The sequence below is a fragment of the Callorhinus ursinus genome, unplaced genomic scaffold (genome assembly GCF_003265705.2).
Source record: "Callorhinus ursinus isolate GAN/ISIS: 27379988/994484 unplaced genomic scaffold, GSC_fseal_2.0 scaffold16, whole genome shotgun sequence".
Lineage (NCBI taxonomy): Eukaryota > Metazoa > Chordata > Mammalia > Carnivora > Otariidae > Callorhinus > Callorhinus ursinus.
The window spans coordinates 23,718,073-23,744,561 of NW_027397078.1; the positions used below are offsets into that span (position 1 = coordinate 23,718,073).

Consider the following 26,489-nt stretch of genomic DNA (forward strand, 5'->3'; position numbering starts at 1 on the left):
ATCATCCTAATATGGCATGCTGATGTTTAAGACTGTTTTGATTTTACAAAGCGTAAAATTCAGTTTGTGGATCTTAATTAATTTCCTACTTCAAGCTTTTTGACAGTTGGTTTCCAAAATTTGTCTTCCAACAAATGCACAAGTAAATGAGTCAACAGAAAAGCTTCTTACTATTAAAGTGGCTAATTACAGAGAGTTGGTCAGGAGCAGGACTCACCTCCTAGCTGAGTGCCTTCGCCAAGTTCCTTTCCCTCAGCTAGCTTGTAGGGTTGTTGGGTGGAGGACATTGTCACACTCTAAAGCCCTTTAACAGCACCTAGGCATATGTCAGGCATTGTTTGTAGGGTTAGTTTGCGTTGTTTATTGATTTGGCTGAAACAAATGCTCTTTGAATTCCACAGTGCTTACCAGAAGTCCAAACCAGATGTAACTAGGATATTTTTCATTTCTTTTTGTGGCAGTAAAGCTGGAATCTCTCTGAAATCCTGAAACCTTGGAAGGCATTTGTCAGGACATTTACTGTCTCAGTAGATGTGAAGAACTTCTTAAAAAGGAGAAATTTGTAGGAAGAGAAATAGAAAATTAGTTTTAATGGGACAGGAGTAAATGGGATTATTTTCTTGGGAGAACACTTTATAAAAAAGTATCTTATTACAGGTGTAATTTAAATACCTTTTCTTTATGAAAATGCCATGCCATGGTCTTATTTTTGTATTCCTAAAGTGCTTTTCTTACCAGGAAGCTCATTACAAACTGTCTACTGACCTGATCCAATTTAACTCCTTTGCAGAAGAATCATCCTTCATAATGTACCAGAAACAGATCACAGAGCTATCAAACTGAGACCTAGAGTTGTTTCGCACAGATATCACATTATATGAAGTGTGACACCATTGTTTATCATTAAGGATTCAAATTATTGCATTACCTTAGGCATATTATTCTCAGTTATGAGCTTGAGTCAAACTACAGTAGACAAGCTGTAGATTACTTACAAAGTGAGCTTCTAATGGAAATGCTGACAATCCATTAACAGCAAGAGAGCTAATGGCTGCCACTAAAAATATACTTAAATATTATAGTAATAAAAATACTTATTTTCAAATGACTTCTAGAAGCTCAAGGATTCTTTTAATGTTGCTATTAATAATAGGCCACCCTATCCTTTTGGCATTTGATTTTGTCTCATAAATGGGCTTCCTCTAAGGTAATGATGTTGTACTACTGCACTTTTTTTCTGCTAGATTTTGAGGGGGTTGGATGTCTTTTGGCAGAATTATCAATGCCTTTAATGGAAAGTGAATAATTGGTAGGTTCTTAGAATTGTGGAATTTTAAATCTGCAAATGTTCTTAGTGATCAGCAAGTCATCTCAATTGTATAGGCTAGAGGAAACTTGAGATCCTAAGAAGTAACGGACTAGAGCTTATAAAGGTTGGGGGAGGGATTGATGAAGTGCCTGAGGCCCTACCGTTCTGTGTCCTTGATGCAGGGCCCGTTGTCTCCTCTCCTTGCCTCAGTCGTCTGTCTTGTGGTGATAGAAGTAATGCGTGTTCATTACAGACCTGTTAGAAAGTCAGGAAAATGGGGCGCCTGGGTGGCTCAGTTGGTTAAGCGTCTGCCTTCGGCTCAGGTCATGATCCCAGGGTCCTGGGATCGAGCCCCGCATCGGGCTCCCTGCTCCATGGGGAACCTGCTTCTCTCTCTGCCTGCCGTTCCCCCTGCTTATGCACGCACTCTCTCTGACAAATAAATAATAAATAAATCTTAAAAAAAAAAAAAAGAAAAGAAAACAAGAACAGACTAAAATTCACCTGCAGTGCAACTGTACAGATTAGTCACTGGGATCTGCCATCTTTTCACCATCTGCATGTGTATGTTTCCTTTTACAAAATGGGATCACGCAGGATATACGGCTCCCAAATCATTTTTGCCATGCAGTAGCTCACGAACATTCTCACACTATTATATTCGTTAAGGACTGGATTTTTATCAGCTGCCTAATGTATCACCTCAGAGTTGTACAAGATTTCTCTCACCTATTTCAGGGGTTGGCAGTTTTGTCTGTGATGACCCTGCAATGAATATCCGTGTACCCAATGAGTATTTATTTACGGCTCAGATTATCTCCTCAGGAAACAAAAGTTTTTACACCTATTGCCCGGTTACTCCTCAGAAAGGCACCATTATTTTACCCTGCCATCAGCAGTAACAGGAGTGTGGTCTTTTTCCTGAGCCCTCACCAGCACTGGCCATTACAAATAAAAAAAAATCTGGGGAGATGAAGCTCCTCAAGATGGTGACATAAGTCATTCCCGACTTTGCTCCGCCTCACCAGAAGAACTAACAACTATTCATAGACAAGACGCTACTAAGAGAATCCTAGAACATGGGGGTGAGGCTATGTGCTGACCTTATTGCCTCTAACCCAGGCCCGCCCAGCATTACACAGAGGTCTCTGCTGAGACTCCAGTTTTTATAGGGGGAAAAGAGAGTCCAGGGTGGACATCCATTTCCCCCAGCCTTGTAGGTCACTGCTTGGGAGCCCCCACTCTGGTCTCATTCTATAGGAACTGCAAGGCAATCTGTGGGCATTGGCCACTGAGAATCTGAAGGGGAGGGGCTTCCAACAACCAGTGCGGATGTTGGCCGACTGAGTTCCTACCTGCAGCACCCAAGCGGTGGTAGTCTTGGCTCGTGCTTTTGCTTATCTGCAGAGCCAAGACAGTGGCACAACTGACCCAGGGAACTCAGCAGGGCACAAGTCTGCCTGAGTCTGGCCCTCAAACAAAAAGATTCTTCTGGCCCTGGAGCCTGGTCTGCCTCTGTGCAGGAAGGGTTGCCGAGTCATAGCCCTCTGTCCCCTACTGCCGAGTGAGGCTCCCAACCCTGCCCCAGCAGAAAGGCTGGCAAGAACACCTGGGAAGCTACAGAGTCCAGCAGCACTTGAGCCAAGAGTATGGCAGGAAGAGCTGACTGCCTGCAAAGCCAGGGCTAGGTGGTGAGGATTCACTGACTCCACCCAGGCATTGGCACTAATTCATAGCCTACCCACTGAGTGCAGCTCCTGACCAGCCCCCACCCCTGACCAGAAGGCCTGATCTGGAAAAACTGGGAGCCTATTTGGAGCTGGCCCTCCTGTCCCACACAGGCAAGGAAGCTGTCATAGCTCCATCCACTGCTGAGTAAAGCCCTCAGGACCGCCCAAACAGAAAGCTTGGCTGTAAGACTGGGAAAGCTGCAAAGCCCAGCAACATTCAAGCACAGAGTCCAACAGGCAGAGCTGAAAGTCTGCAGAGCAAAGCCAATGGCTCCATTTGGGCAGGAAACTTGTGGCATAGGTTGGCTTGAGTCAAGACCATAAACCTAAAGCCTTTCTGGCCTTGGAGCTACTTCTCTTGCTGTGCCTGGATACATAAACTAATTCATAGCCCTGCCCACTGAATACAACTTTTGGCCTGCCTGACCAAGGAACCTAACTAGAACACACAGAAAACTATGTATCCCAACCAACAGACCTACTTATAGTGGCACTTGAACAGAGATCACTGTCCATGATGCTCTTCATCTGCAGAACAAAACAAGGTGACCCATTCTAGCCAGGGAATTCAGTAGACAGCCTTGCCTGATTTAGGTCCTGAAACAATGAGCCCTGTAGGCCCATTCTCCTGCCCCAAGAGGGCAGAGAAGCTAATTCATAGGTCCACCTGCTGCTAAGTATAGTATGGAGTCCTGCCAGTCCAGTAAGCCTGACCAGAGAACCCAGGCAATTAGTACGGTCTCATCTGAACCAAACCAGCAGTCTTATCCAACCACTCTCAGACAGTGGCACCCCTAAACCCGACCTCAGAGCTCAACCAGGGGCGTCACCCAGAAACTGACCCTGATAGCAAAACTCCACCTGCCCAAGGACATTACCAACAGACACATCCAGAAACCCACACTGAGGGGACTGGCAAAGAGCAATCTCTGCCAAAGCAAACCCATAAAGTCTGGAAGAGGAGATTGCCTACTCAAATGCACAGAGACCAATGTAAAGAATCAAGGATCATGAAAAAAATCTATTAACATGACACCAAAAAAAGAAGATACTAAAGCTCTATTAACTGACCTTAAAAAAATGGCTATCTATGAACAGATTTCAGAATAATTCCTTTTAAAGTTTAGTCAACTGCAATAACACATAGAAAACTAAAAATTAGGAAAATGATGTATAAACAAAACAAGAAGTTCAACACAGAAATAGAAACCATCAAAAAAACTGTAGAGCTGAAAAGTACAATGACTGAACTAAAAAATTCAAAAGAGCTTCAAAAGGAGACTCAGGGCTTCTGGCTGGCTCGTCGGTAGAGGATGCAACTCTTGATCTTAGGGTTGTGAGTCTGAGCCCCATGTTGGGTGTAGAGATTACTTAAAAATATTATCTTAGGGGCACCTGGGTGGCTCAGTCGTTAAGCATCTGCCTTCGGCTCAGGTCATGATCCCAGGGTCCTGGGATCGAGCCCCACATTGGGCTCCCTGCTCGGTGGGGAGCCTGCTTCTCCCTCTCCCACTCCCCCTGCTTGTGCTCCCTCTCTTGCTCTCTCTCTTTCTGTCAAATAAATAAATAAAATCTTTAAAAAAAATAATAATGTCTTAAAAGACTCAGCTATGCAGAAAAAACAGTGACCTAGAAGAGAGGACATTTGAAATAATCCAGTTAGAGGAGCAAAAAAAAAAAAAAAAAAAAAAGGATAAAGTGAACAAAACATACAGGACATAAGGACACAATCAAGACAAACAATATTTGCATTAAGGGAATTTCAAAAGGAAAAGAGAATGAGGAGGGAATGGGTACAGAAAGTAAATTTAAAGCAGTAATGGCTTAAAACATCCCAATCCATGAGGTACAAAAGATCCCAAATAAGATGAACCCCAATAGGGCTACACTGATACAGACTCTAATTAAATTGTCAAAAGTCAAAGAAAAAATTTGGAAAACAGCAAGAGAAAAAAGGTAAATTACATACAAGGGAACCATCATGAGACTATCAGTGGAGTTCTCAACAAGATTGGCTTGGGCCCAGAGAGAATGGGATGGTATGTCCAAAATATTTAAAGAAAAAAATGTCAACCAAGAATTCTGTACCTGGCAAAGCTATCTTTTAGAAATGAAGAAATAAAGTTTCCCCCCAAAAACAAAGCTGAGTTCACCACCACCAGACTTGCCTTATAAGAAATGCTAAAGGGAGGTCTTTGAGTAAAAGGACATTAATGAACATCATAAAACATAAGGTAGTGTAAAACTTACTGGTAATGGTAAATATATAGTCAAAATAAGAATCTGTAATGTGGTAATGGTGGTATGTAATTCACTTACAACTCTATTTTAAAAGTTAGCGGGGGAGAGGAAAAGATGGCGGAGGAGTAGGGGACCCTATTCCAACTGGTCCCTGGAATTGAGCTGGATATCTACCAGACCACTCTGAGCACCCATGAAATCAGTCTAAGATGTAAGAAGATAGATCTGGATCTCTACAAACAGAATATCACAGGCGGTTGGTTTTGAGGTATGAAGCAGGGAGCCGTGATTCTGCGGGCAGATATCGGAAGATAAATGGCAGGGGGAGGGAGCCGTGGGGATCCTACACCACCAGTGAGTGATAGCCTCCCGCACTGGGGACGGGGCTCAGACCCGCAGACTGGTAGCAATGGGGAAAGGACTTTAGGGCAGCCCCCTGGACGAAACCCAGAGCAGTGGGGCCGCACGTGCGAACTGGGGGCAGCTGGCGGTTTTAGAAGCACAAAGGGCAGAGATGTGCCCCGACCCAGAGGCGAGGACTGGGACTGCTGCTGAGGAGCACACAACCCAGGCCGCGGCAGTTTATAGCAGCACAGACAGAAACGGAGATAGTGTGGCCTGGAGAGCTCACTGAAGAACAGACTGTGATCTCTCTGCTCTGAGACAGAGGGTTGGAAACTATCTCTTCTGCTCTGACTCTCAGAAGAGACGTGGAAAGCCACCAGAGAACAAAAGCCCCCCCAAAGTTTTCACTGAGCCCATCCCCCGCCACAGGGGGCAGGGCAGTTCTCAAACAGGGTTGCCTGAGTAACAGTGCAGCAGGCCCCTTCCCCAGAAGACAGGCTGGGAGAACAAGAGGCCGACAACCCTAAGGTCCCTATAAAACAGGTGCATCTTGCTTGGGTTGTGGTCAATAATTTGGACTCTGTACATTCCCTCAACCACCCCTCAACAGAATGACTAGGAGGAGGAACCCCCCCAAAATAGGAAAGACTCAGAGACTGTGACTTCTGCCACAGATTTACAAATGGATACAGATATAACCAAGATGTTGGAGATGGAATTCAGGCTAGCAATTGTGAAGACAATGGCTAGAATGGAGAAATCGATTGATGGCAACATAGAGTCTCTAAGGGCAGAAATGAAAGCTGAACTGGCAGAACTTAAAAATGCTATCAATGAGAGCTAATCTAATCTAGATATTTTAACAGTTAAGGTAAGCGAGGCAGAAGAACAAATTAGTGATCTGGAACACCAATTAATAGACAAAAAGGAGAAAGAAGAGGCCAAGGAAAAACAGCTCAGCATTCATGAAAATAGAATCAGAGAAATAAGTGACACCATGAAACGTTCCAATGTCAGAATTACTGGGATCCCTGAGGGGGTGGAGAGAGAGAGAAGGACTAGAAGATATATTTGAGCAAATTGTAGCTGAGAACTTCCCTAATCTGGGGAACGAGGCAAACATTCGTGTTCTAGAGGCAGAGAGGACCCCTCCCAAGATCAAGGAAAACAGGCCAACACTCTGGCATGTAATAGTAAAACTCGCAAATCTTAGAACCAAGGAAACCATCTTAAGGGCAGTTAGGGGGAAGAGATTCCTTACATACAGAGGGAGGAACATCAGAAAAATGTCAGACCTATCCACAGAGACCTGGCAAGCCAGAAAGGCCTGGCAAGACATATTCGGGGTACTAAACGAGAAGAACGTGCAGCCAAGAATACTTTATCTGGCAAGGCTGTCATTTAGAATGGATGGAGAGATGCAGAGCTTCCAAGACTGGCAGAAACTGAAAGAATATGTGACCACTAAGCGGGCCCTGCAAGAAATATTATGGGGGGGGTTCTATAAAAGGAGAAAGACCCCCAAGAGTGATACAGAACAGAAATTTACAGGGACAATCTATAAAAACAAGGTCTTCACAGGCAACATGATGACAATAAATTCATGTCTTTCAGTAATCACTCTCAATGTGAGTGGCCTAAATGCTCCCATAAAATGGCACAGGGTTGCAGACTGGATAAAAAGACAGGACCCATCCACATGCTGTCTACAAGAGACTGATTTTGAACCTAAAGATACATCCAGACTGAAAGTGAGGGATGGAGATCCCTCTTCCATGCCAACAGACCCCAAAAGAAAGCTGAGGTAGCAATTCTTATATCAGACAAGTTAGATTTTAAGCTAAAGACTGTAGTTAGAGACACAGAAGGACACTATATCATTCTTAAAGGGTCTATCCAACAAGAAGATCTAACAATTGTAAATATCTACACCCCCAACATGGGAGCAGCCATCTATATAAGCCAACTGTTAACCAAAATAGTCATATTGATAACAATACATTAATTGTAGGAGACCTCAATACTCCACTCTCAGCAATAGACAGATCATCTAAGCAGAAAATCAACAAAGAAACAAGAACTTTGAATGACACACTGGACCAGATGGACCTCATAGATATATACAGAACATTCCACCCTAAAACAACAGAATACTTATTCTTCTCAAGTGCACATGGAACTTTCTCCAGAATAGACCACATACTGGGTCACAAATCAGGTCTCAACTGATACCAAAAGACTGAGATTATCCCCTGCATATTCTCAGACCATAATGCTTTAAAACTGGAACTCAATCACAAGAAAAAATTTGGAAGAAATTCAAACACTTGGATGCTAAAGACCACTCTGCTCAATAACATTTGGGTCAACCAAGAAATCAAAGAAGAACTTAAACAATTGGTAGAAACCAATGAGAATGAAAACACATCTGTCCAAAACCTATGGGATACTGCAAAGGTGGTCCTAAGGGGAAATACATAGCCATCCAAGCCTCACTCAAAAAAAAAAAAAGAAAAATCCCAAATTCACCAACTGTACACCTTAAAGAACTAGAGAAAAAGCAACAAATGATGCCTAAGCCATGCATTAGAAGAGAAATAATTAAGATTAGAGCAGAGATCAATGAATTAGAAACCAGAAACACAGATCAGATCAATGAAACTAGAAGCTGGTTCTTTGAAAGAATTAATAAGATTGATAAACCACTGGCCAGACTTATCCAAAAGAAAAGAGAAAGGGCCCAAATTAATAAAATTATGAATGAAAGGGGAGAGATCATGACTAACACCAAGGAAATAGACACAATTATTAGAAATTATTATCAACAACTATATGCCAAAAAATTGAGCAACCTGGAAGAAATGGATGCCTTCCTGGAAACCTATAAACTGCCAAGACCGAAACAGGAAGAAACTGACAACCTGAATAGGCCAATAACCAGTAACGAGATTGAAGCAGTGATCAAGAACCTCCCAAAAACAAGAGTCCACGGCCTGATGGATTCTGTGGGGAATTCTACCAAACATTCAAAGAAGAAATAATACCTATTCTCCTGAAGCTATTTCAAAAAATAGAAACAGAAGGAAAGCTTCCAGACTCATTCTATGAGGCCAGCATTACCTTAATCCCCCATCCAGGCAAAGACCCCATCAGAAAGGAGAATTTCAGACTGATATCCCTGATGAATATGGATTCCAAAATTCTGAACAAAATCCTAGCTTATTGGATCCAACAATACATTAAAAGGATCATCCACCAGGACCAAGTGGGATTTATCACTGGGATGCAAGGGGTTCAACATTCTCAAATCAATCAATGTGATAGAACACATTAATAAGGGCGCCTGGGTGGCTCAGTTGGTTAAGCGATTGCCTTCGGCTTGGGTCATGATCCTGGAGTCCCGGGATCGAGTCCCACATCGGGCTCCCTGCTCGGCGGGGAGTCTGCTTCTCCCTCTGACCCTCCCCCCTCTCATGCTCTCTCTCTCTCTCATTCTCTCTCTCAAATAAATAAATAAAATCTTTAAAAAAACCCACTAAAACCTTTTTCTTAACAACAACAAAAAAGAACACATTAATAAGAGGAGAGAGAAGAACCATATGGTCCTCTCAATTGATGCAGAAAGAGCACTTGACAAAATACAGCATCCTTTCCTGATTAAAACTCTTCAGAGTATAGGGATAGAGGGAACATTCCTCAAGTTTATAAAATCCATCTATGAAAAACCCACAGTGAATATCATCCTCAATGGGGAAAAGCTGAGAGCCTTTCCCTTAAGATCAGGAACACGACAAGGATGCCCACTCTCGCCACTATTGTTCAACATAGTACTAGAAGTCCTAGCAACAGCAATCAGACAACAAAAAGAAATAAAAGGTATTCAAATTGGCAAAGAAGTAGTCAAACTCTCTCTCTTTGCAGATGACATGATACTTTATGTGGAAGATCCAAAAGACTCCACCCCCAAATTACTAGAATTCATACAGCAACTCAGTAATGTGGCAGGATACAAAATCAATGTACAGAAATCAGTTGCTTTCTTATACACTAACAATGCAACTGTAGAAAGAGAAATTAGAGAAACGATTCCATTTACAATAGCACCAAAAACCCTAAGATACCTCAGGATAAACCTAACCAAAGAGGTAAAGGATCTATATTCTAAGAACTACAGAACACTCATGAAAGAAATTGAAGACACAAAAAGATGGAAAAACATTCCGTGCTCATGGATCAGAAGAATAAACATTGTTAAAATGTCTATGTTACCCAGAGCAATCTATACCTTCAGTGCCATCCCAATCAAAATTCCAATGACTTTTTTCAAAGTGCTGGAACAAACAATCCTAAAATTTGTATGGAATCAGAAAAGACCCCGAATCACCAAGGAAATGTTGAAAAAAAAAACAAACAAAGCTGGGGGCATCACGTTGCCCGATTTCAAGCTATATTACAAAGCAGTGATCACCAAGAGAGTATGGTACTGGCACAAAAACAGACATATAGACCAATGAACAGAACAGAGACCTCAGATATGGACCCTCAACTCTATGGTCAAATAATCTTCCACAAAGCAGGAAAAAATATGCAATGGAAAAAAGACAGTCTCTTCAATAAACGGTGCTGGGAAAATTGGACAGCTATATACAGAAGAATGAAACTTGACCATTCTCTAACACCATACACAAAGATAAACTCAAAGTGGATGAAAGACCTCAATGTGAGACAGGAATCCATCAAAATCCTAGAGGAGAACATAGGTAGTAACCTCTTCGACATCAGCCACAGCAACTTCTTTCAAGATACATCTCCCAAGGCTAGTGAAGCAAAAGCAAAATGAACTTTTGGGACTTCATCAAGATAAGAAGCTTCTGCACAGCAAAGGAAACAGTCAACAAAACAAAGAGGCAACCCAAAGAATGGGAGAAGATATTTGCAAATGACACTACAGACAAAGCGCTGATTTCCAAGATCTATAAAGAACTTCTCAAACTCAATACCCAAAAAACAAATAAAGTCAAGAAATGGGCAGAAGACATGAACAGACACTTCTCTGAAGAAGACATACAAATGGCTAACAGACACATGAAAAAATGTTCATCATCATTAGCCATCAGGGAAATTCAAATCAAAACCACATTGAGATACCACCTTACACCAGTTAGAATGGCTAAAATGGAAGAAACAACAAATGTTGGAGAGGTTGTGGAGAAAGGGGAACCCTCTTACACTGTTGGTGGGAATGCAAGTTGGTACAGCCACTTTGGAAAACAGTGTGGAGGTGCCTCAAAAAATTAAAAATAGAGCTACCGTATGACCCAGCAATTGCACTACTGGGTATTTACCCCAAAGACACAGATGTAGTGAAAAGAAGGGCCATATGCACCCCAATGTTCATAGCAGCAATGTCCGCAATAGCCAAACTGTGGAAAGGGCCGAGATGCCCTTCAACAGACGAATGGATAAAGATGTGGTCCATATATACAGTGGAATATTACTCAGCCATCAGAAAGGATGAATACCCAACTTTTACATCAACATGGATGGGATTGGAGGAGATTATGCTAAGTGAAATAAGTCAAGCAGAGAAAGTCAATTATCATATGGTTTCACTTATTTGTGGAACATAAGGAACAGCATGGAGGACATTAGGCGAAGGAAGGGAAAAATGAAGGGGCAAAATTGGAGGGAGAGATGAACCATGAGAGACTATGGACTCTGAGAAACAAACTGAGGGTTTTAGAGGGGAGAGGGGTGGGGGGATGGGTTAGCCCAGTGATGGGTATTAAGGAGGGAACGTACTGCATGGAGCACTGGGTGTTATACGCAAACAATGAATTGTGGATCACTACATCAAAACTAATATACTGTATGGTGACTAACATAATAAAATTAAATTTAAAAAATAAATAAATAAAAATAAAAGAAAACACTGGGGCGCCTGGGTGGCTCAGTCGGTTGAGCATCTGCCTTCAGCTCAGGTCATGATCCCAGGGTCCTGGGATCGAGCCCCACGTCGGGTTCCCTGCTCTGTGAGGGGGCTGCTTCTCCCTCTCCCTCTGCAGCTCCCCCTGCTTGTGCTCTGTCAAATAAATAAATAAAATCTTTAAAAAATGTTAGAAAATACTGTAAGAATAACTGCAACAACAGTAATCTGTTACTGGTTACACAATATAAAAAGTATGTTAACTGTAACATCAATAACCTAAAATGTGAGTGGGGGGGAGGGGAGATGAAAGCATAAAGTTTAGAAGTTCTATTGAAGTTAACTTGTTATCAGTTTAAAATAAGGTGTTATAATTTTAAAATATTTTATGTAAACCTTGTGGTAACCACGAGGGTAAAACCTGTAGTAATTACACAAAAGTACATGATAAAGAAGTCAAACCCTACAGATATCAGAAGACATTGAAACACAAAGAAAGCAGGATACAGAACAAAGAATAATGGTTCTATAAAAGTCATAAAAACAATAAAATGGCAAACTAAGTCCTTACCTATTAATGACTACTTTAAATTGTATTTAATTGGATTAAATTCTCCAATCAATACACATAGAATGGCTGAGTGGATAACATTTGAAAAACATCTAATGATCTGTGCCCACGAGAGTCTCACTTTAGTTTTAAAGACACACAGACTGAAGGGATGGAAAAAGTTGTTGTAAGCAAATGGTATTCCAAAAAACAAACCAAAAAAGTAGGGGTAGCTATACTTCTATCATATTAATAGACTTAAATATAAAAATAGTAAAATGAGACTAAGAAGGTCTTTTACAATTATTATTATGCAGTGATAAAGAGGTCAACCCACAGAACAAGTCTTAGCAAATTCAAGACGACTGAAATCATACCAAGTACCTTTTCTGGCCATGATGGTCTCCAAGTAGAAATCATTAACAGAAGGAAAACTGAAAAATTCATGAATACATGGAAACTAAACAATAGTCTGAATAGCCAAGAGTCAAAGAAGAAATTAAAGGGGAAATAAAAATGTGTCTTGACACAAACAAAAATGGAAACACAATGTACCAAAACTTACGGTATACAGACAGAACAATTCTAAAAGGGAAGTTCATAGCAATAAATGCCTACCTCAGGAAATAAGAAATATCTCAAACAACCTAATGCTATGCTTTAGGAACAACAACAAAAAAAAGTGAAGGCAAAGTTAGCAGAAGGAAGGAAATAATAGAAATTGGGGCAGAAACAAATAAAATGGAGACCAGGAATACAACAGAAAAGACTAACCAAACTGAGAGATGGTTTTTTGAAAAGATAAAATTGACAAATGTTTAGCTAAACCAAGAAAAAAAATAGAGAGGGCCCAAATCAAAATTACAAATGAAAATGAAGAAGTAAATATTACAACTCATGCCACAAAGGATCTTAAGAGACTACTATGAACAACTGTATGCCAAAATACTGGAAAACCTAAAGGAAATGGAAAATTCTTAGAAACATACAATCTACCAAGAATGAATCAGAATGAAATAGAAAATGTGACAGACCAATTATTAGTAAGGAGATTGAATTCGTGATAAAACATCTCCCAAGGAAGAAAGGCCCAGGAACAGATGGCTTCACTGGTGAATTTTACTAAACATTTAAAGAAGAATTAATGCAAACCCTTCTCAGACTCCTCAATGTTTGGGAGGAGGGAAGATTCCCAAATTTATTTTATAAGGCCAGCATTACCAAAGCCAGAAAATAACACTAAAAGAAAACTACAGGCCACTATCTCTGATGAATACAGAGGCAAAAATTCTCAATAAAATACTAGTAAACAGGAGGTGCCTGGGTGGCTGTCAGTTGAGTTTCCGACTCTTGGTTTTGGCTGGGGTCATGATCTCAGGGTTATGGGATCAAGGCCCATGTAGGGCTCCGTGCTCAGCAGAGTCTGCTTCCCTTCTTTCTCTGCCCCTCTTCCCACACACGCACGCACTCTCTCTCTAGAATAAATAAATCTTTTTCTTAAAAGATTTTATTCATTTTATTTGAGAGAGAGAATGAGAGAGAGAGAGCACATGAGAGGGGGGAGGATCAGAGGGAGAAGCAGACTCCCTGCTGAGCAGGGAGCCCGATGAGGGACTCGATCCTGGAACTCCAGGATCATGACCTGAGCCGAAGGCAGTCACTTAACCAACTGAGCCACCCAGGCGCCCCTGGAATAAATAAATCTTTTAAAAAATACTGGTAAACAGAGTTCAACAGCACATTAAAAAGATCCTTCGCCATGATCAAGTGGTATTTATTTTTGAGATACAAGTGTGGTTAAACAGATGTAAATCTATCACTATGATATATCACATTGATAGAAGAAAAAAATTTTATGATCATCTCAATGGACACAGGAAAATCATTGGGCAAAATTCAATAACCATTCATGATAAAACCTCTTAACAAATTAGGTATATAAGAAACATACCTCAACATAATAAAAGCTGTAGATGACAAACCCACAGCTAACATGATAATGACAAAAGGTTGAAAGCCTTTCCTCTAAAATCAGGAACAAGACAAGGGTGCCCATTCTCACTCCTCCCATTCAAGATATTACTGAAATCCTAGCCAGAGCAATCAGGCAAGAAAATATGAAAGCCCATCAGAATTGGAAAGGAAGAAGTGAGATTGTCTATTTGCAGATAACATGATTTTATATACAGAAAATCTGACAGACTCCACCAAAGAACTGTTATATCCAATCTACAAATTCAGTGAAATTGCAGGATACAAAATTAACATACAAAATAAGTGAATTATCTGAAAAAGAAATAAACTGATCCCATGTATAATAGCATTGAAAGCAATAAAATACTTAGGAATAAATTTAACCAAAGAGGTGAGAAATCGGTACACTCGAAACTGTAAAATAGTGATGAAAAAATTCTAGACAGAAATAAATGGAAAGGTATCCCATGTTCACAGATTAGAAGAATATTAATAATGTCCATCCCATCCCAAAGCCATCTATAGATTTTTTTTAAGATTTTATTTATTTATTTGACAGAGAGAGACACAGCGAGAGAGGGAACAGGGGCAGTAGGAGAGGGAGAAGCAGGCCTCCCGAGGAGCAGGGAGCCCGATGCGGGGCTCGATCCCAGGACCCTGGGATCATGACCTGAGCTGAAGGCAAACGCTTAATGACTGAGCCACCCAGGCGCCCCAAAGCCATCCATCTATAGCTTAAAGGCAATCCCTTTCAAGATTCCAATGGAATTTTTCACAGAAACAGAAGACATACAAAGGACCAACAAGCATATGAGAAAATGCTCAGCATCACTCATCAGTAGGGAAATGCAGATCAAAACCACAATGACTTATCACCTCACACCGATTAGATTGACTGCCATCAAAAAGACCAGAAATAACAAATGCTGAAGACGACATGGATTAAAAGGAACACTTGTGCATTGTTGGTGGGATTGTAAATTGGTGCGGCCATGGTGGAAAACAGTATTGAGGTTCCTCAAAAAATTCAAACTGAAACCACCATATATATGATCCAGCAATTTCACTTTGGGGAATATATCCAAAGGAAACAAAAACACCATGTCAGAGTGCTATCTGCATCCCGACATTCATAGCAGCATTATGTACAATGGTCAAGACATGGAAGCAACCTAAGTGTCTATCAGTGGATGAAAGAATAAAGTACAGTATGTGTAGACATTAGTCAACCATTAAAAAGGAGGAAATCCTGCCATTTGTGATAACATGGATGGACCTTGAGGGCATTATGCTAAGTGAAGCAAGTCAGAGAAAAACAAATACATGATCTCACACGTGGAGGGAAAAAAACCAACAACTCAGGGAAAAAGCAATCAGATTTGTGGTCACCAGGGTAGAGATAGGAGTGAAAGAGGGAAAATGAGATGCAGGTGGTCAAAAAGTACAAACTTCCACTTCTAAATAAGTACCAGGGATACAGTGTACAGCATCAAGACTATAGTTAACACTGCTGAGCAAGAGTTCTCATCACAAGGAAAAATACATATTTTTTTATATCTATGAGATGACAGATGTTAACTTAATGTGGTAATGTCACGATATACGTGAGTAAAATCATTAACGCTATACACCTTAAACTCTGCTGTGTGTCAATTACATCTCAATAAAACTGGAAAAAAAATTTTTTTACATGTTGGGAAGATAAAAAAAAAAACAACCCTGTAACAATCTGATATATAAAAAAGGTGTCTCACTTCACTCCTTTTGCATTTGTTTACTAGTGATGCTGAACACTTTTTATAGGTCGTTTGTCAGTCTTCTGTGCACTGCCTTAACAAGTCATATGCTCATTTTTCTACAGAACATTTTTATATTCTTTTTAATTTGTAGGCTCTGTTTATATACTAAGATCCATTATTTAGTTAAATATTGCAAGAATTTCCCCGTGTTTCACTTGCCTTTTACCTTATTTCATGGTGTTTGGTTTTTCTTTTTTTTGGTGGGGGTACATACGTTTTACGCTTTCATATAGCCGAACACCAATCTTTTCCTTTATGGTTTCTCTCTTTGCTTTTATGCTCCCACCCAAAGGTATCTCTAAAACTCAAATCTGATCATACCCCTCCCTTAATGAAAATCTTCCAGGGGCTCTTGGGGCATAAAAGTCCCAGCTCCTCCTGGTGCTCCAGCCCCAGCCTACGGTCAAGCCCATAGGCACTCAGCTTATAGTCCTGCCAAGAATTGTACGCAGCACTCTCCTTAGCGCCCTCTGCTTGGAAAGTCACCCCTCCACCATCTCCACAGGCTCCTTCCCACCTCAACCCCCTCTTCCTGTACATCACCGAAGTCCCAGCTTGGATATGAGCATCTCCTGTAGAGCACCTGTTCTTCAGGGGGCTCTGTAGTGGTTTGTAAAGTGAGTAACTCAAACGACAAGAAAAGTCTAAAATGGCAAACAGGAGAAATGGCTCTCAAGGCCAGTTTAGGATCACAGGATTGGACTGAGGTGCTGGGGGCAGAGGTTCTGTGACAAGGGAGGGGGAGAAATGAGGGCACAGAGCCCAGGCAGCAGGGGCAGGGTGCTCAGAGGTGGGTGGAATGGAATATGGGTACATGTGGGGGGCTGAGCTGCAAGCAGAGAGCAGAAGGGCGGATCAGCAGGCGCCAGTGCTAGGCCGGGACGGGGATCTCCATAAAGCTGAAGGACAGTGCCAGGGAGGGGCTCAGTTCTGAAAGCACAGGGCAGTAGTCACTGGAGATCCCCAGCGGGAAAGTCTGTCTCACCACCGAAACCCCTTTTACCCACAGAGTCTCCCACACCAGCACATGACACTGCTGGCTTTCTAGTTTCATTGGCCAGAAACTGGTCACTTGTCTCCTCTTCCTCCCACGCCCCACATCCCGTCTGTCAGCAGTTCCTGTGGGCTCTACCTTCAAAATGTAGCCAGACCATGATACGGCATGGTTCCATTTAGAGGACATTCTGGAAAAGGCAAAACTGGAGGGACAGAAAAAAGATCTGTTGCCAGAGGCTAGGGGAGGGGGTGACAAAGGATCTCGTGGGGATTGGGTGGCTAATGGAACTCTCCTAATACCCTGACCGTGGTGGCAGTCACACAGCTGCAGGCATTTATCAAAACTCACAGAACCGGAGACTAAAAAGGCTGAGTTTTACTTCAAGTCCATTATACCTTACTAAAACTATGGGGAAAACCATCGACCAGGCTCCAACTATTTCTCACCTCATCTCATCCTCACGGCGATGGGTGTGGTCCAGGGCGCCATCATTCTTCTTACTTGGATTCTCGCTGCAGTGGGCTCTTCACCACTCCCGCTGCTCCTGCTCTGGCTTCCCTGTGGTCTGGTCCCCACACTGCAGCCAGGGTGGTCCTTTTAAAACCAAAGTCAGAGTTCCTTAGTCTGGGACTCAGAACTTCAGAGGTAAAGGAACTCTCCAGAGGTTTCTCTTCTCACAGTAAAGGCTGAAGTTCTCACATGGCCACCAAGAGCCTACATGACACAGTTTTCTGTCACTCCTCTGGTGACTTTCTCTTAACTCCCTCCCCCATACCCCTCCCCCGCAGGTGACTCCACATCAGCCGCCATGGATGGCCTTCTTGCTCCTCCTTGGACATGCACTGCATGCTCCCTTCTCGGGGTGCTCTGTCTGGAATGTGTTTGCCCCTGATTTCCATTCACATGGGCCCCTCCCTCATCTTTCAGGTCTTTGCTCAAATAGTATCATCTTGAGGCCTTCCCTGAGCACCCTCATTACAACTGCTGCCCAGGCGCCCACCCACCTCACACCCCCGTTTGCTGCTCACGTTTTGTTTTTTCTCACAGACCGTACTTCCGTCTGACATCCACATATTTTGTTCATTTTGTTTATTGTGTGATTCGTCCTCACGTCAAGGAGGACAGGGACTTCGGTTTTATTTCCCACTGCCCTTCTGTACCTTGGACATTACTGTTTGCCTGGGAGAGAACAGCCACTCAGTTAAATATTGTAGCTGGAGTAAAGGCAGGCAAGAAGGCAAGAGTCCCAAGAACTGGCGGAGACGGTCATCTCTGTCCACGTCTCACTGCCCCTGAATTTCACTCAGCCGCTCCCCACACATAGTCCTGGACGACATCAACTGTAGGACCAGTCTGTGGGGGCCGGTGTTGTGGGGTGGTGGCTCTCCTTCCTGCCTTTCCTTTTTGTTTCCCTGCCACCTCAGATGGCTAACTTAACAGATGCCTTCTCTCAAATTTCTCTCTAGAAGCAGATGTTCCAGGAGAGGAGTAGCCGGATGCTGCAGGCCTTGTCCCCGAAGCAGAGCCCTGTGAGCAGCCCCACCAGGAGCCGGTCCCCCTCCCGCTCCCCGTCGCCCACCTTCTCGTGGCTCCCGAACAAAACCTCACCCCCCTCCTCGCCCAAAGCAGCCTCAGCCTCCATCAGCAGCATGAGTGAGGGGGATGAGGATGAGAAGTAAAGGCTGCCGGCAGACCGCAAGGGCCGCACCACACAGGCTCGGGCGAGGGTGGGGTCACCGGGTGTGCCTGGGTGGGGCTGGAAGGGTAATGGTCACAGGAGCTGCAGCTCAGCTAAGGGAAGGCCTGGGGACCAGCTCTCCCTCAGTCTCCACTCAGCCTAAGATTTGGGCTCTGCATGGAGGTTTCTGGCCGGACAACCTTTACAAACCTTCTTAGCAGCATCTAGAATCACTCTACTTTAACCTTGCGAAGGAATGATGCAGAGCACCCCCAGGAAATTTGCACTGGGTCGGGTGTCTTCTGCTTTGGTCCTTACACCCACCCCTACCAAGTCCGCCACCCATGGAAGCGGCTGTTCCCTCAATCTGCTACTTCCAGCCCATGAGGGCCCTGCACGTTGCCTCCTACCACCCAAGCTCTGCCAGAATAAAGTTGTTTCCGATAGAGGTGGTAAAGTGCTTCTGAAATAGTCAAGTGAAAGATCAATTCCAATCTTCTCAGTTTAGCCACTGAGACCTGATGTTGCAACACATCAATTCTTCGCAGTTCTAGAAATGTGGTGCATAGACAAAGACATGCTTTAGGCCAGATATATAAAAGGTCATCTAGTATAAACCTTAACTTCTTATTTAGAGGACAGTTCTGTCGAGGAGAACACCACAGAAGGCCTAATATGTTTCTGGTTGTACTTTTCATCATTGGTTTGACTTCATGGTTTCCAGAAATTACCTTAATCTGTGGGAAATGCAACAAAGAAAAACATTTTATATGTGTGTATTTATATATGGTTTTATATATATATATACATATTATATATATACATATATGTGTGTGTGTGTGTGTGTGTATATATATATATATGTATGTATATAAAGAGGAGCTGCTTTGCTTTGGCTCTGAGTTTAGCAGATGGTAAATGTCTCCTGGAGCTTCTCCTTAAAGGATGCTAACTCTGAAATGGCTTTTCCCATTTTTGACCAGTTAACAATTTCATAGGCCTCAAGTAACAGTTTGACATACCAAACCACATAGCATAACAATAGGGTGCTACCTGCACGTATCTGTTCTCTGTATGCTCCAAATATGCTATCCAGGGTGTGTACCATATGCAATATGAATATATGGTGGTAGCCTTTTACAATATACGCTCCTGCTTTCACCCCAATCTCCCGCTGAAATCCTTGGTCTAAAGGACTACCTGGTTCCCTTGTGACTTGGGCACTTTGTCAAAAACTCATCCTGGATTCCTGTAGAAATGTCTTGTCCCAACCAGGAAACGAGTATGTTGTTCTCATGGCCTCCCATCGTGTTTTTTGGCTAGAGGGAGGCTCTGAAGAGTTTCCCAGAGCACTGTGGGAACCTCAGTTTGATCTCAGCATTGAAATGGTCTACATGGTTGTATAGTTATCCCCAGCCCTAGGTCTGCCAAATGGGATGAAGAGCCTAAGCACTGCTGCTGAGTTGTTTGACGTTACTGTCTGCTAACGACAGGGAGGATAGCAGCAGGTAGAGTCAGGGTGTGGAACCACACTCCTAGGTAGACGAGGCATGGCTTGTCTGTGCCAGGAAAGCCAGAGGGACAGCTGGGGCCTGACTGAGCAGAGGCCCAAACCAGCAATTTGTGGGCAGAGCTCAGCATCTCCTGCAACAGAAACACCCCCTTTTCAGAGGCCTTGGGAACCAGCCTTTCTGTGTGACACGTGGGGCAACCAATGAAGGAAGGTGGCACGTCTTTCCCCCTTGTGTCGGGGTTGAACTACCTCCCTGGCCACCTGGACATAAGTGGTGTTTACTGGGAAGCGAAACCACAAGGCTGAGCTGACTTGGAACACCCTTGTTCCTGGCATGCTCTCTCCAGGGTTCTCTTGAGCACTCACGTGGGACAAAGAGCTGGCGGGAACGTGGCACGCGAGAAGGAAGCTTTCTGTAGCCAAGGCCTAGAGCACTGCTCTGCAGAGGGAGCCAGGTCCCAGTTTTGCTTTGTGCCCCTCTGCTCGTTCCAGCTGGTTGACACTTGAGGCAGTGCAAGGATAAGCACCTCGAGGTGGGGAGAACAAGGGCAGAAAAAAGGAGCAAAGAGGGGCCTGGAGAGAGGGAAGGCCATTATCGAAAATCTGTGCTCTCAACCCGTTGCTGGACCTCGCCGGGTAGGGGCAACTATTTTGGGAAGGCCTTTTATGTGCTTATTCCATGGCCCAAGGCGGACAGACCCGCTCTTACTTGAATTGCACTCTGAAGCAAATAATGTGGGGCTCTACCAGGCTGCTTCTGTGCTTGCAGGCCTTCCACACCGTACTGACAGGTGCCCCTTCTGTGACTCAGACTCAATGCCATCACAGCTGCCGGTGACAGCACGTGACCAACACCTGGTTTATTCCAGGGACGGGCTGAAACCACGCACAACCCGTTCTAAATCTCACCTGAAGTCGCCACCCTGTCCTCTAACAATCCCTCCCCACTGTCCTGAGGCTATGAGACTACTGAGAAGGGGCAGGGATTCTGCAAGCCAACCTGTAACGCTCCTGGCCATCGGTGTCTTCCAGCTCCCCCTTTCCAGGAGGAGATGGGGGTGCCCTTCATTTGGGTTAACCGGTTGCCAGTCATGGCCACAAGTGAGTCAGGGCTGGAGTGAGAGATGCACAATCACGTGCAGGCTTGAAGAGGCAAGCAGAAATGACAGGAAGCAAGGAAGTGTCCCTTCTGCCCTAGAAAGGGAAGGAAGCTTTCGACCGAGGACTGTAGAGCAGTACTGAGGGTTGCAGAAGGAGAGGAGGGGGCAGGTGAGGAAGACGGGTGGGCAGCAACGGGCTGGAGGGGAGGGTGTGGGGGAGCAGGGCCTTTCTACTCCCTTTCAAAGTGTCACTCACCCCCTAACAGGTGAAGAAGGAAGGCTTCCTTTCAGAGACACCCAAGGTTAGTGAACGCCCATGCGGGGTCGGGGTGCCGAGCCCCCGAGCTCCCCAGGGCCACCACCTCTCCGTTCGCTGCCACGTCCTCTAACCAGGGCCCTGAAGTCAAACGTTCACCCTTCCGCCAGCTACAATCACAGGGGAAGCTCCAATAGCCTAGTCACACTGAAAGGCCCGTTGCTGGCAAGCCGCCCCCGTGTGCCAGGACCTTAGAAAAGGCAAGGAGACCAACCTCAAGAGGAGCCACCCTGAGCCCCAAGGCTGCCTTCTGACCTGCTCTGTGGGCTTGCAGGCTTGCTCCAGGCGGCGGGCTATAGTCACTGTGAGTCCATCCCTTGAGGGAGGGACGGGAAGAGCGTGCATTTGTTTTCTCTTCATCTTCAGGACTTATTTTAGCACCCAGGCATACCCCAGAGAGAGAGAGACGGGATGGCCTGACTCAGCTGAATCAGATGAGCCCGTTTGGAGCAGAGAGGTTCCTGTTCCTCAGGCATCCATTCAGCGCTAGTCTAGGCCACCAGACTTTTTTTTTTTTTTTTTTTTTTAAGAATCAGCTCATAAGGCATTTGCAACTTCTACTTCTCTCTAGACTTTTTTTGTTTTGTCACTGCGATGTGTCCTGGGACAAAGCCATAAGAAGAACATACATACTTAAGACTCTGCTGTACATACAGGAAGACGAAGACTCGTCTGGGTTCAAGTACGACCTTACTACGCCCAAGCATTTGCTCTGGTGCTGAATAACGCGAACTACTGGAATCAGCCCTCCACCCCTGGCCCCTCGCCCCTCCCCACCCACCCCGCACCCCAACAGAACACAGCATTCCCAACTTGTTTATAAATAAAGGAATGCATAATTGCACTTTGGCTTGTCGTGTTTCCTAAAAGTGTGCTACGGCGTTCCCGTTCATGAACTCCCGCTCGCGGTGGGAAAGTGCAGCCGTGGCGGCGGTCCTGCCCGCGCGCAGCAAGGATGCGCCCCCCGCGCCGTGTCCCGCGGGGCACCGTCCTGCAGATGCCAAAGGGCCCACACCTGACGGCAAAGCTCGTGAGGAACAGACCCACCTGGAGGGGAGGTCACACTGGGGGGCCCAGTCGGGACCTGGAGTTGGAGGCTCTGTGACCTCGGCCAAACCGCTTCACTTCCGTGGCCTCAGGGTCTGCTTTTGTCAATTGAGGGGGCTGATGGCAAGGGCTGCCGAGGTCTTCGCTGGAAAGGTCTCTGAATTTATGACGCAACCCGCGTCGTCCCTACGCTTCTCCAGCTAGGAGGCTGCCACTACGCGACCACGAGAAAGGGCTTACCTCTCCCTGGGCAGAAAGCTGGAGAGGGGGCCCGCCAGGCCCCTGGGACCTCCACTCCTGCCGCCTTGCGCGGCCGCGCCCCCTGCCTCAGCCTCCACAGGCGCGGGGGCTCCACCCACCTTCCCGAGGAAGCCCCCTGACGGCTGCTTCGCACCTGTACCGGAACGGGGCGCGGGGCCCTTCCCGCCACTTGAACGTCTTGGGTTGGGGGTGGGGGGGAAGCGCCTTTGACGCGAGGGAAGCCGATCGATGGGGTGGAGGCGCCAAATCACGATCCCAAATGCCAGCAGTGAGGGCCCAGGTTCCCGCGCCAGGAAAGTGCGAGCGGCCCTCCACCGGCCCAGTTGGGGAGTTTCCATTAACTCCACCTGGCGAGCTTTAGCCGCGAAACGACAACAGTTCTAACATTAGCCTGGACTCGGGAAGAAACAGCCAGGCCTGTATCCAGCCAGGAAAGCCATTTAAAAATACAATACCTATTATTCATGGACCATATTACTTGGCTTTGCCACCCAGATCAAACACATTCTTGACAGGTCGTAATTACGGTAACAGCTACAGGTTTCTTCTGGACTCCGTGATACCTCGGAAATGTTCTCAACGGAAAAATCCGTTCTAAAGCATGATAAAATTCATAGTGAAGAACTCTAATATTTGCCCTGAAGAGAATTAGCTTTTGTTAATAAACAGAACCCCTGGGATAAAAGAAGTACACTATCAAAAATGTTTACACACAAACACATACACGGTCCTCTGGTACTGGAGTCCTCATTGGATATTGGAGTTGAATGTTTAAGCAACTTCTTCAGGTATTCCGCCGTTAGACAGAAAGACTCCCACCGAGATGCCATTCGGATAAAGCATGACAGTTCATCAGCCCCGAAATACATACCCAGTGATCGAATCCTTTAAGAAATCATCAAGTAAAAACCAATAAACCACCAGTAAAACCTGAAAATATCATTAAGAGCATATATACCTGTCAGGGCTAATCGACCTTTGTTAGGCCCAGCTGCACTGCCCTAACTTACATTCTAAAAAAAACAAAAAACAAAAAACAAAAAACCTTATTAGCTGATTCTCAGCCGCTGCTGACCGAATGTGGGAAACTTGAGGAGAAAGCCTTAGTGCACGGTTGACTTGTCTCCTACAAGCAATTTTTGCTCTCCTTACCTTCATTCTCTCTTTTGGGGGGCAGGGAAAGGAATTGATGTGCCAGGTTACTGTACTTGTATTCACAAAAGCAGAGTTCTGATGGAGGGATTAGACATAACTAAAATATTTGATACGTAACCTTCCATTTTAAAAGAATTAATGAATCTATACCTGAAAGAGTTGGGATACTTTACCCCTTCCACAGGGACCTTTTCAGCTAATTATACTTGCAAATGAACTTGTCACTCGAAAATTTCCAAGTTCAAAGAAAAATCTGTCATCTTCTGCCATGCACATAGCTTGAGGAAGAAACCAGTCTTTCTTGTCTGGTCGTCACGTTCCACTGGACGGACGTTGACAAGACGCCATTCACGAGTCTGCTCACACAACAACATGAACACAACTGAGTCAGTGATTCTTTATTTTTTTCCATATCTGATACCCAGGAATTAACAATAGTAGAAAGAAGTTGAAGAGGGGTATATTAGTTTCCTACTTCTGTCACCAACTCAGTGGCTTAACACAACACAGGTTATTTTTCAGCTCTGGAGGTCAGAAGTCCAAAATGGGTCTTACTGGGCTAAAACTAAGGGGTCAGCGGGGCTGGATGCTCTAGGGGAGAATGTTTTCTTGCATTTTCCAGCTTCTAGAAGCTGCCTGCATTCCTTGGCTCGTGGCCCCCTTCCATCTTCAAAGCCAGCAATGGCCAGTGCAGTCTTTCTCACATAATACTACTCCAACATGCCTTCTGCCTTTCTCTTCTAAGGGCTCTTGTGTTTACATTTGCCCCATGAGGATAATGCAAGAAAATCTCTCTACCTTAAGTTCATCAGCAACTTTAATTCCTTCTTGCCAGGTAATCTGTAATATAACATATTCCCAAATTCTGGGGATTACGATGTGGACATCTTTTTGGGGAGCCATTATGCTGTCTACCACAAGGTGACTGATAATCATCATAAACCCTTGAACCTTTTTCCAGTTCCTGAGTTGAGAAACAGTAACCCTCATGCAGACAGATTCATATTCCTCTTTTTATAATTCCTGTGTCTACTCATGATGAACCTGCTTAAAATGTTTCTCCCAAGCCTTGACGTCCACAAGAGAAGCACCGAATAGGTATAATGGAAGATGTCTGACCCAAATGAACATGTTAATTGGTCCATGAGGAGAGATGTGTTGGGTCTTCAACTTACGAACACAGAGCCATGGCTGGTAGAGAAGGAAGTTTAAGAGTCCCCCTGCCCCGTTCTCCGTACATATCCTCCAATTCATACTTGGCTATCTCAAGAAGACAAGAAGCAAAAGGGCAGTTAACCAAAGCTTTTGATCATTGGTTATGTTCCTGCTGAAACAAGCCCAGGAATACAGTTTTTGACTAGCAGGCAGAATCTGTTTCCTGCCTATTCTCCACCTGGTTTTTGGTTTTTGGTTGTTCTGGTTCTTGGATGTTGACCACAGCCGCTTGAAGCCAGAACTCCCTTCCAGCCATCCAGTATCAAAGTACTCCATGCTCCTTTCTAGAGTAACTTATTTTCCCCTTGTGGCCTTTTATTAGCATTTTAACTTAAGGCCTACCATACATTCCTGTCTGGAGCATTCAATAAACATTTGAATGAGCTGCTAGGTCCTGGGGATGCAAAGATGAAAAAGGACACAATCCTGTCCCCCACCCCAATTTCAGCTCAGTAGCTAGACTCTCAACCCTGGCCTCTCCGGACTGGCCCTACCTTTGATTTTCCTGAGCTCTTGATGAACAGTCCAAGTTCTGATTCTGCCAAATAGAGTTTTACAATGATTTTACTGACAACTAATTTTGCATTACTTTGCTCATCCCTTTGGGTGTGGGTGCTGTAACTTTCTCTGAGTGCAAGGACTGCTAACTCTTACTCAGAGTGGGGGAAAATAAGTAGATTTTTTTTAAAGATTTTATTTATTAAGTTGACAGAGAGAGAGACACAGCGAGAGAGGGAACACAAGCAGGGGGAGCGGGAGAGGGAGAAGCAGGCTTCCCGCGGAGCAGGGAGCCCGATGCGGGGCTCAATCCCAGGACCCTGGGACCATGACCCGAGCCAAAGGCAGACGCTTAACAACTGAGCCACCCAGGCGCCCCGAAAATAGATTTTAAATAGATTTTCAGTTTATTAGAAACCACTCTTTGAGGATGCTGAATGGAGGAGGCTGATGATGTCCGTCCCTGAACTAGACCCATCAACAGTGAGGCTCTAGGTAAGCTACCAAAGTCCCAAGGCATCAGCACATACTTTCCTTCAAGGCCTTCACAACACATGCAGAGCCTGGGCCAGAACTCGCCTATGTGGACAGAGCTGTTTCATGAGTGACGTGGCCATCCGAAGTCTCACTCTAAATTCCTCGATTGCCCTGTGACTGACGGGCCTCTCTCACCTGGGTAATGGGGCAGTATTTGCCCTCATAAACTTGCTATTTTGTTACCTGTTGAAGCCCTAGGAAGAGAGCAGTTTTCATATCGGAAGTTCTGTTCCAATTACAGTGCAAGGTGACAATAATTATCTCTAACTTTAGAAACAGTTACACTATATGAAACTGT

General features: G+C 44.4%; 2 protein-coding genes across 17 annotated transcripts in view; one reads left to right on the forward strand and one right to left on the reverse strand.

Moving 5' to 3' along the window:
* Nucleotides 1–22,180, forward strand: part of PCYT1B (phosphate cytidylyltransferase 1B, choline) — a 73,436-nt gene extending 51,256 nt beyond the window's left edge. The window contains exons 7-9 of one of the 4 annotated variants that reach the window (XM_073901970.1): nt 18,338–18,400; nt 21,429–21,464; nt 22,050–22,180. In XM_073901970.1, the coding sequence (XP_073758071.1) occupies nt 18,338–18,400; nt 21,429–21,464; nt 22,050–22,115 (165 nt within the window). In that variant the 3' untranslated portion in view covers nt 22,116–22,180. Of the gene's footprint in view, nt 1–18,337; nt 19,293–21,428; nt 21,552–22,049 lie in introns of those variants that run through there. The other 3 variants (XM_073901971.1, XM_073901969.1, XM_073901968.1) reach the window with 3 other exon arrangements.
* PDK3 (pyruvate dehydrogenase kinase 3) overlaps nt 1–26,489 on the reverse strand; it is a 114,708-nt gene that overhangs the window by 14,682 nt on the left and 73,537 nt on the right. For 2 of the 13 annotated variants that reach the window (XM_073901965.1, XM_073901955.1), the window contains exons 13-16: nt 17,900–24,297; nt 17,318–17,465; nt 409–544; nt 218–316 (exon numbers count right to left, since the gene is read on the reverse strand). The gene's annotated coding sequence lies outside the window, so the exon portion shown is untranslated. The remainder of the gene's footprint in view (nt 1–217; nt 317–408; nt 545–17,317; nt 17,466–17,899; nt 24,298–26,489) is intronic. The other 11 variants (XM_073901967.1, XM_073901957.1, XM_073901956.1 and 8 more) reach the window with 11 other exon arrangements.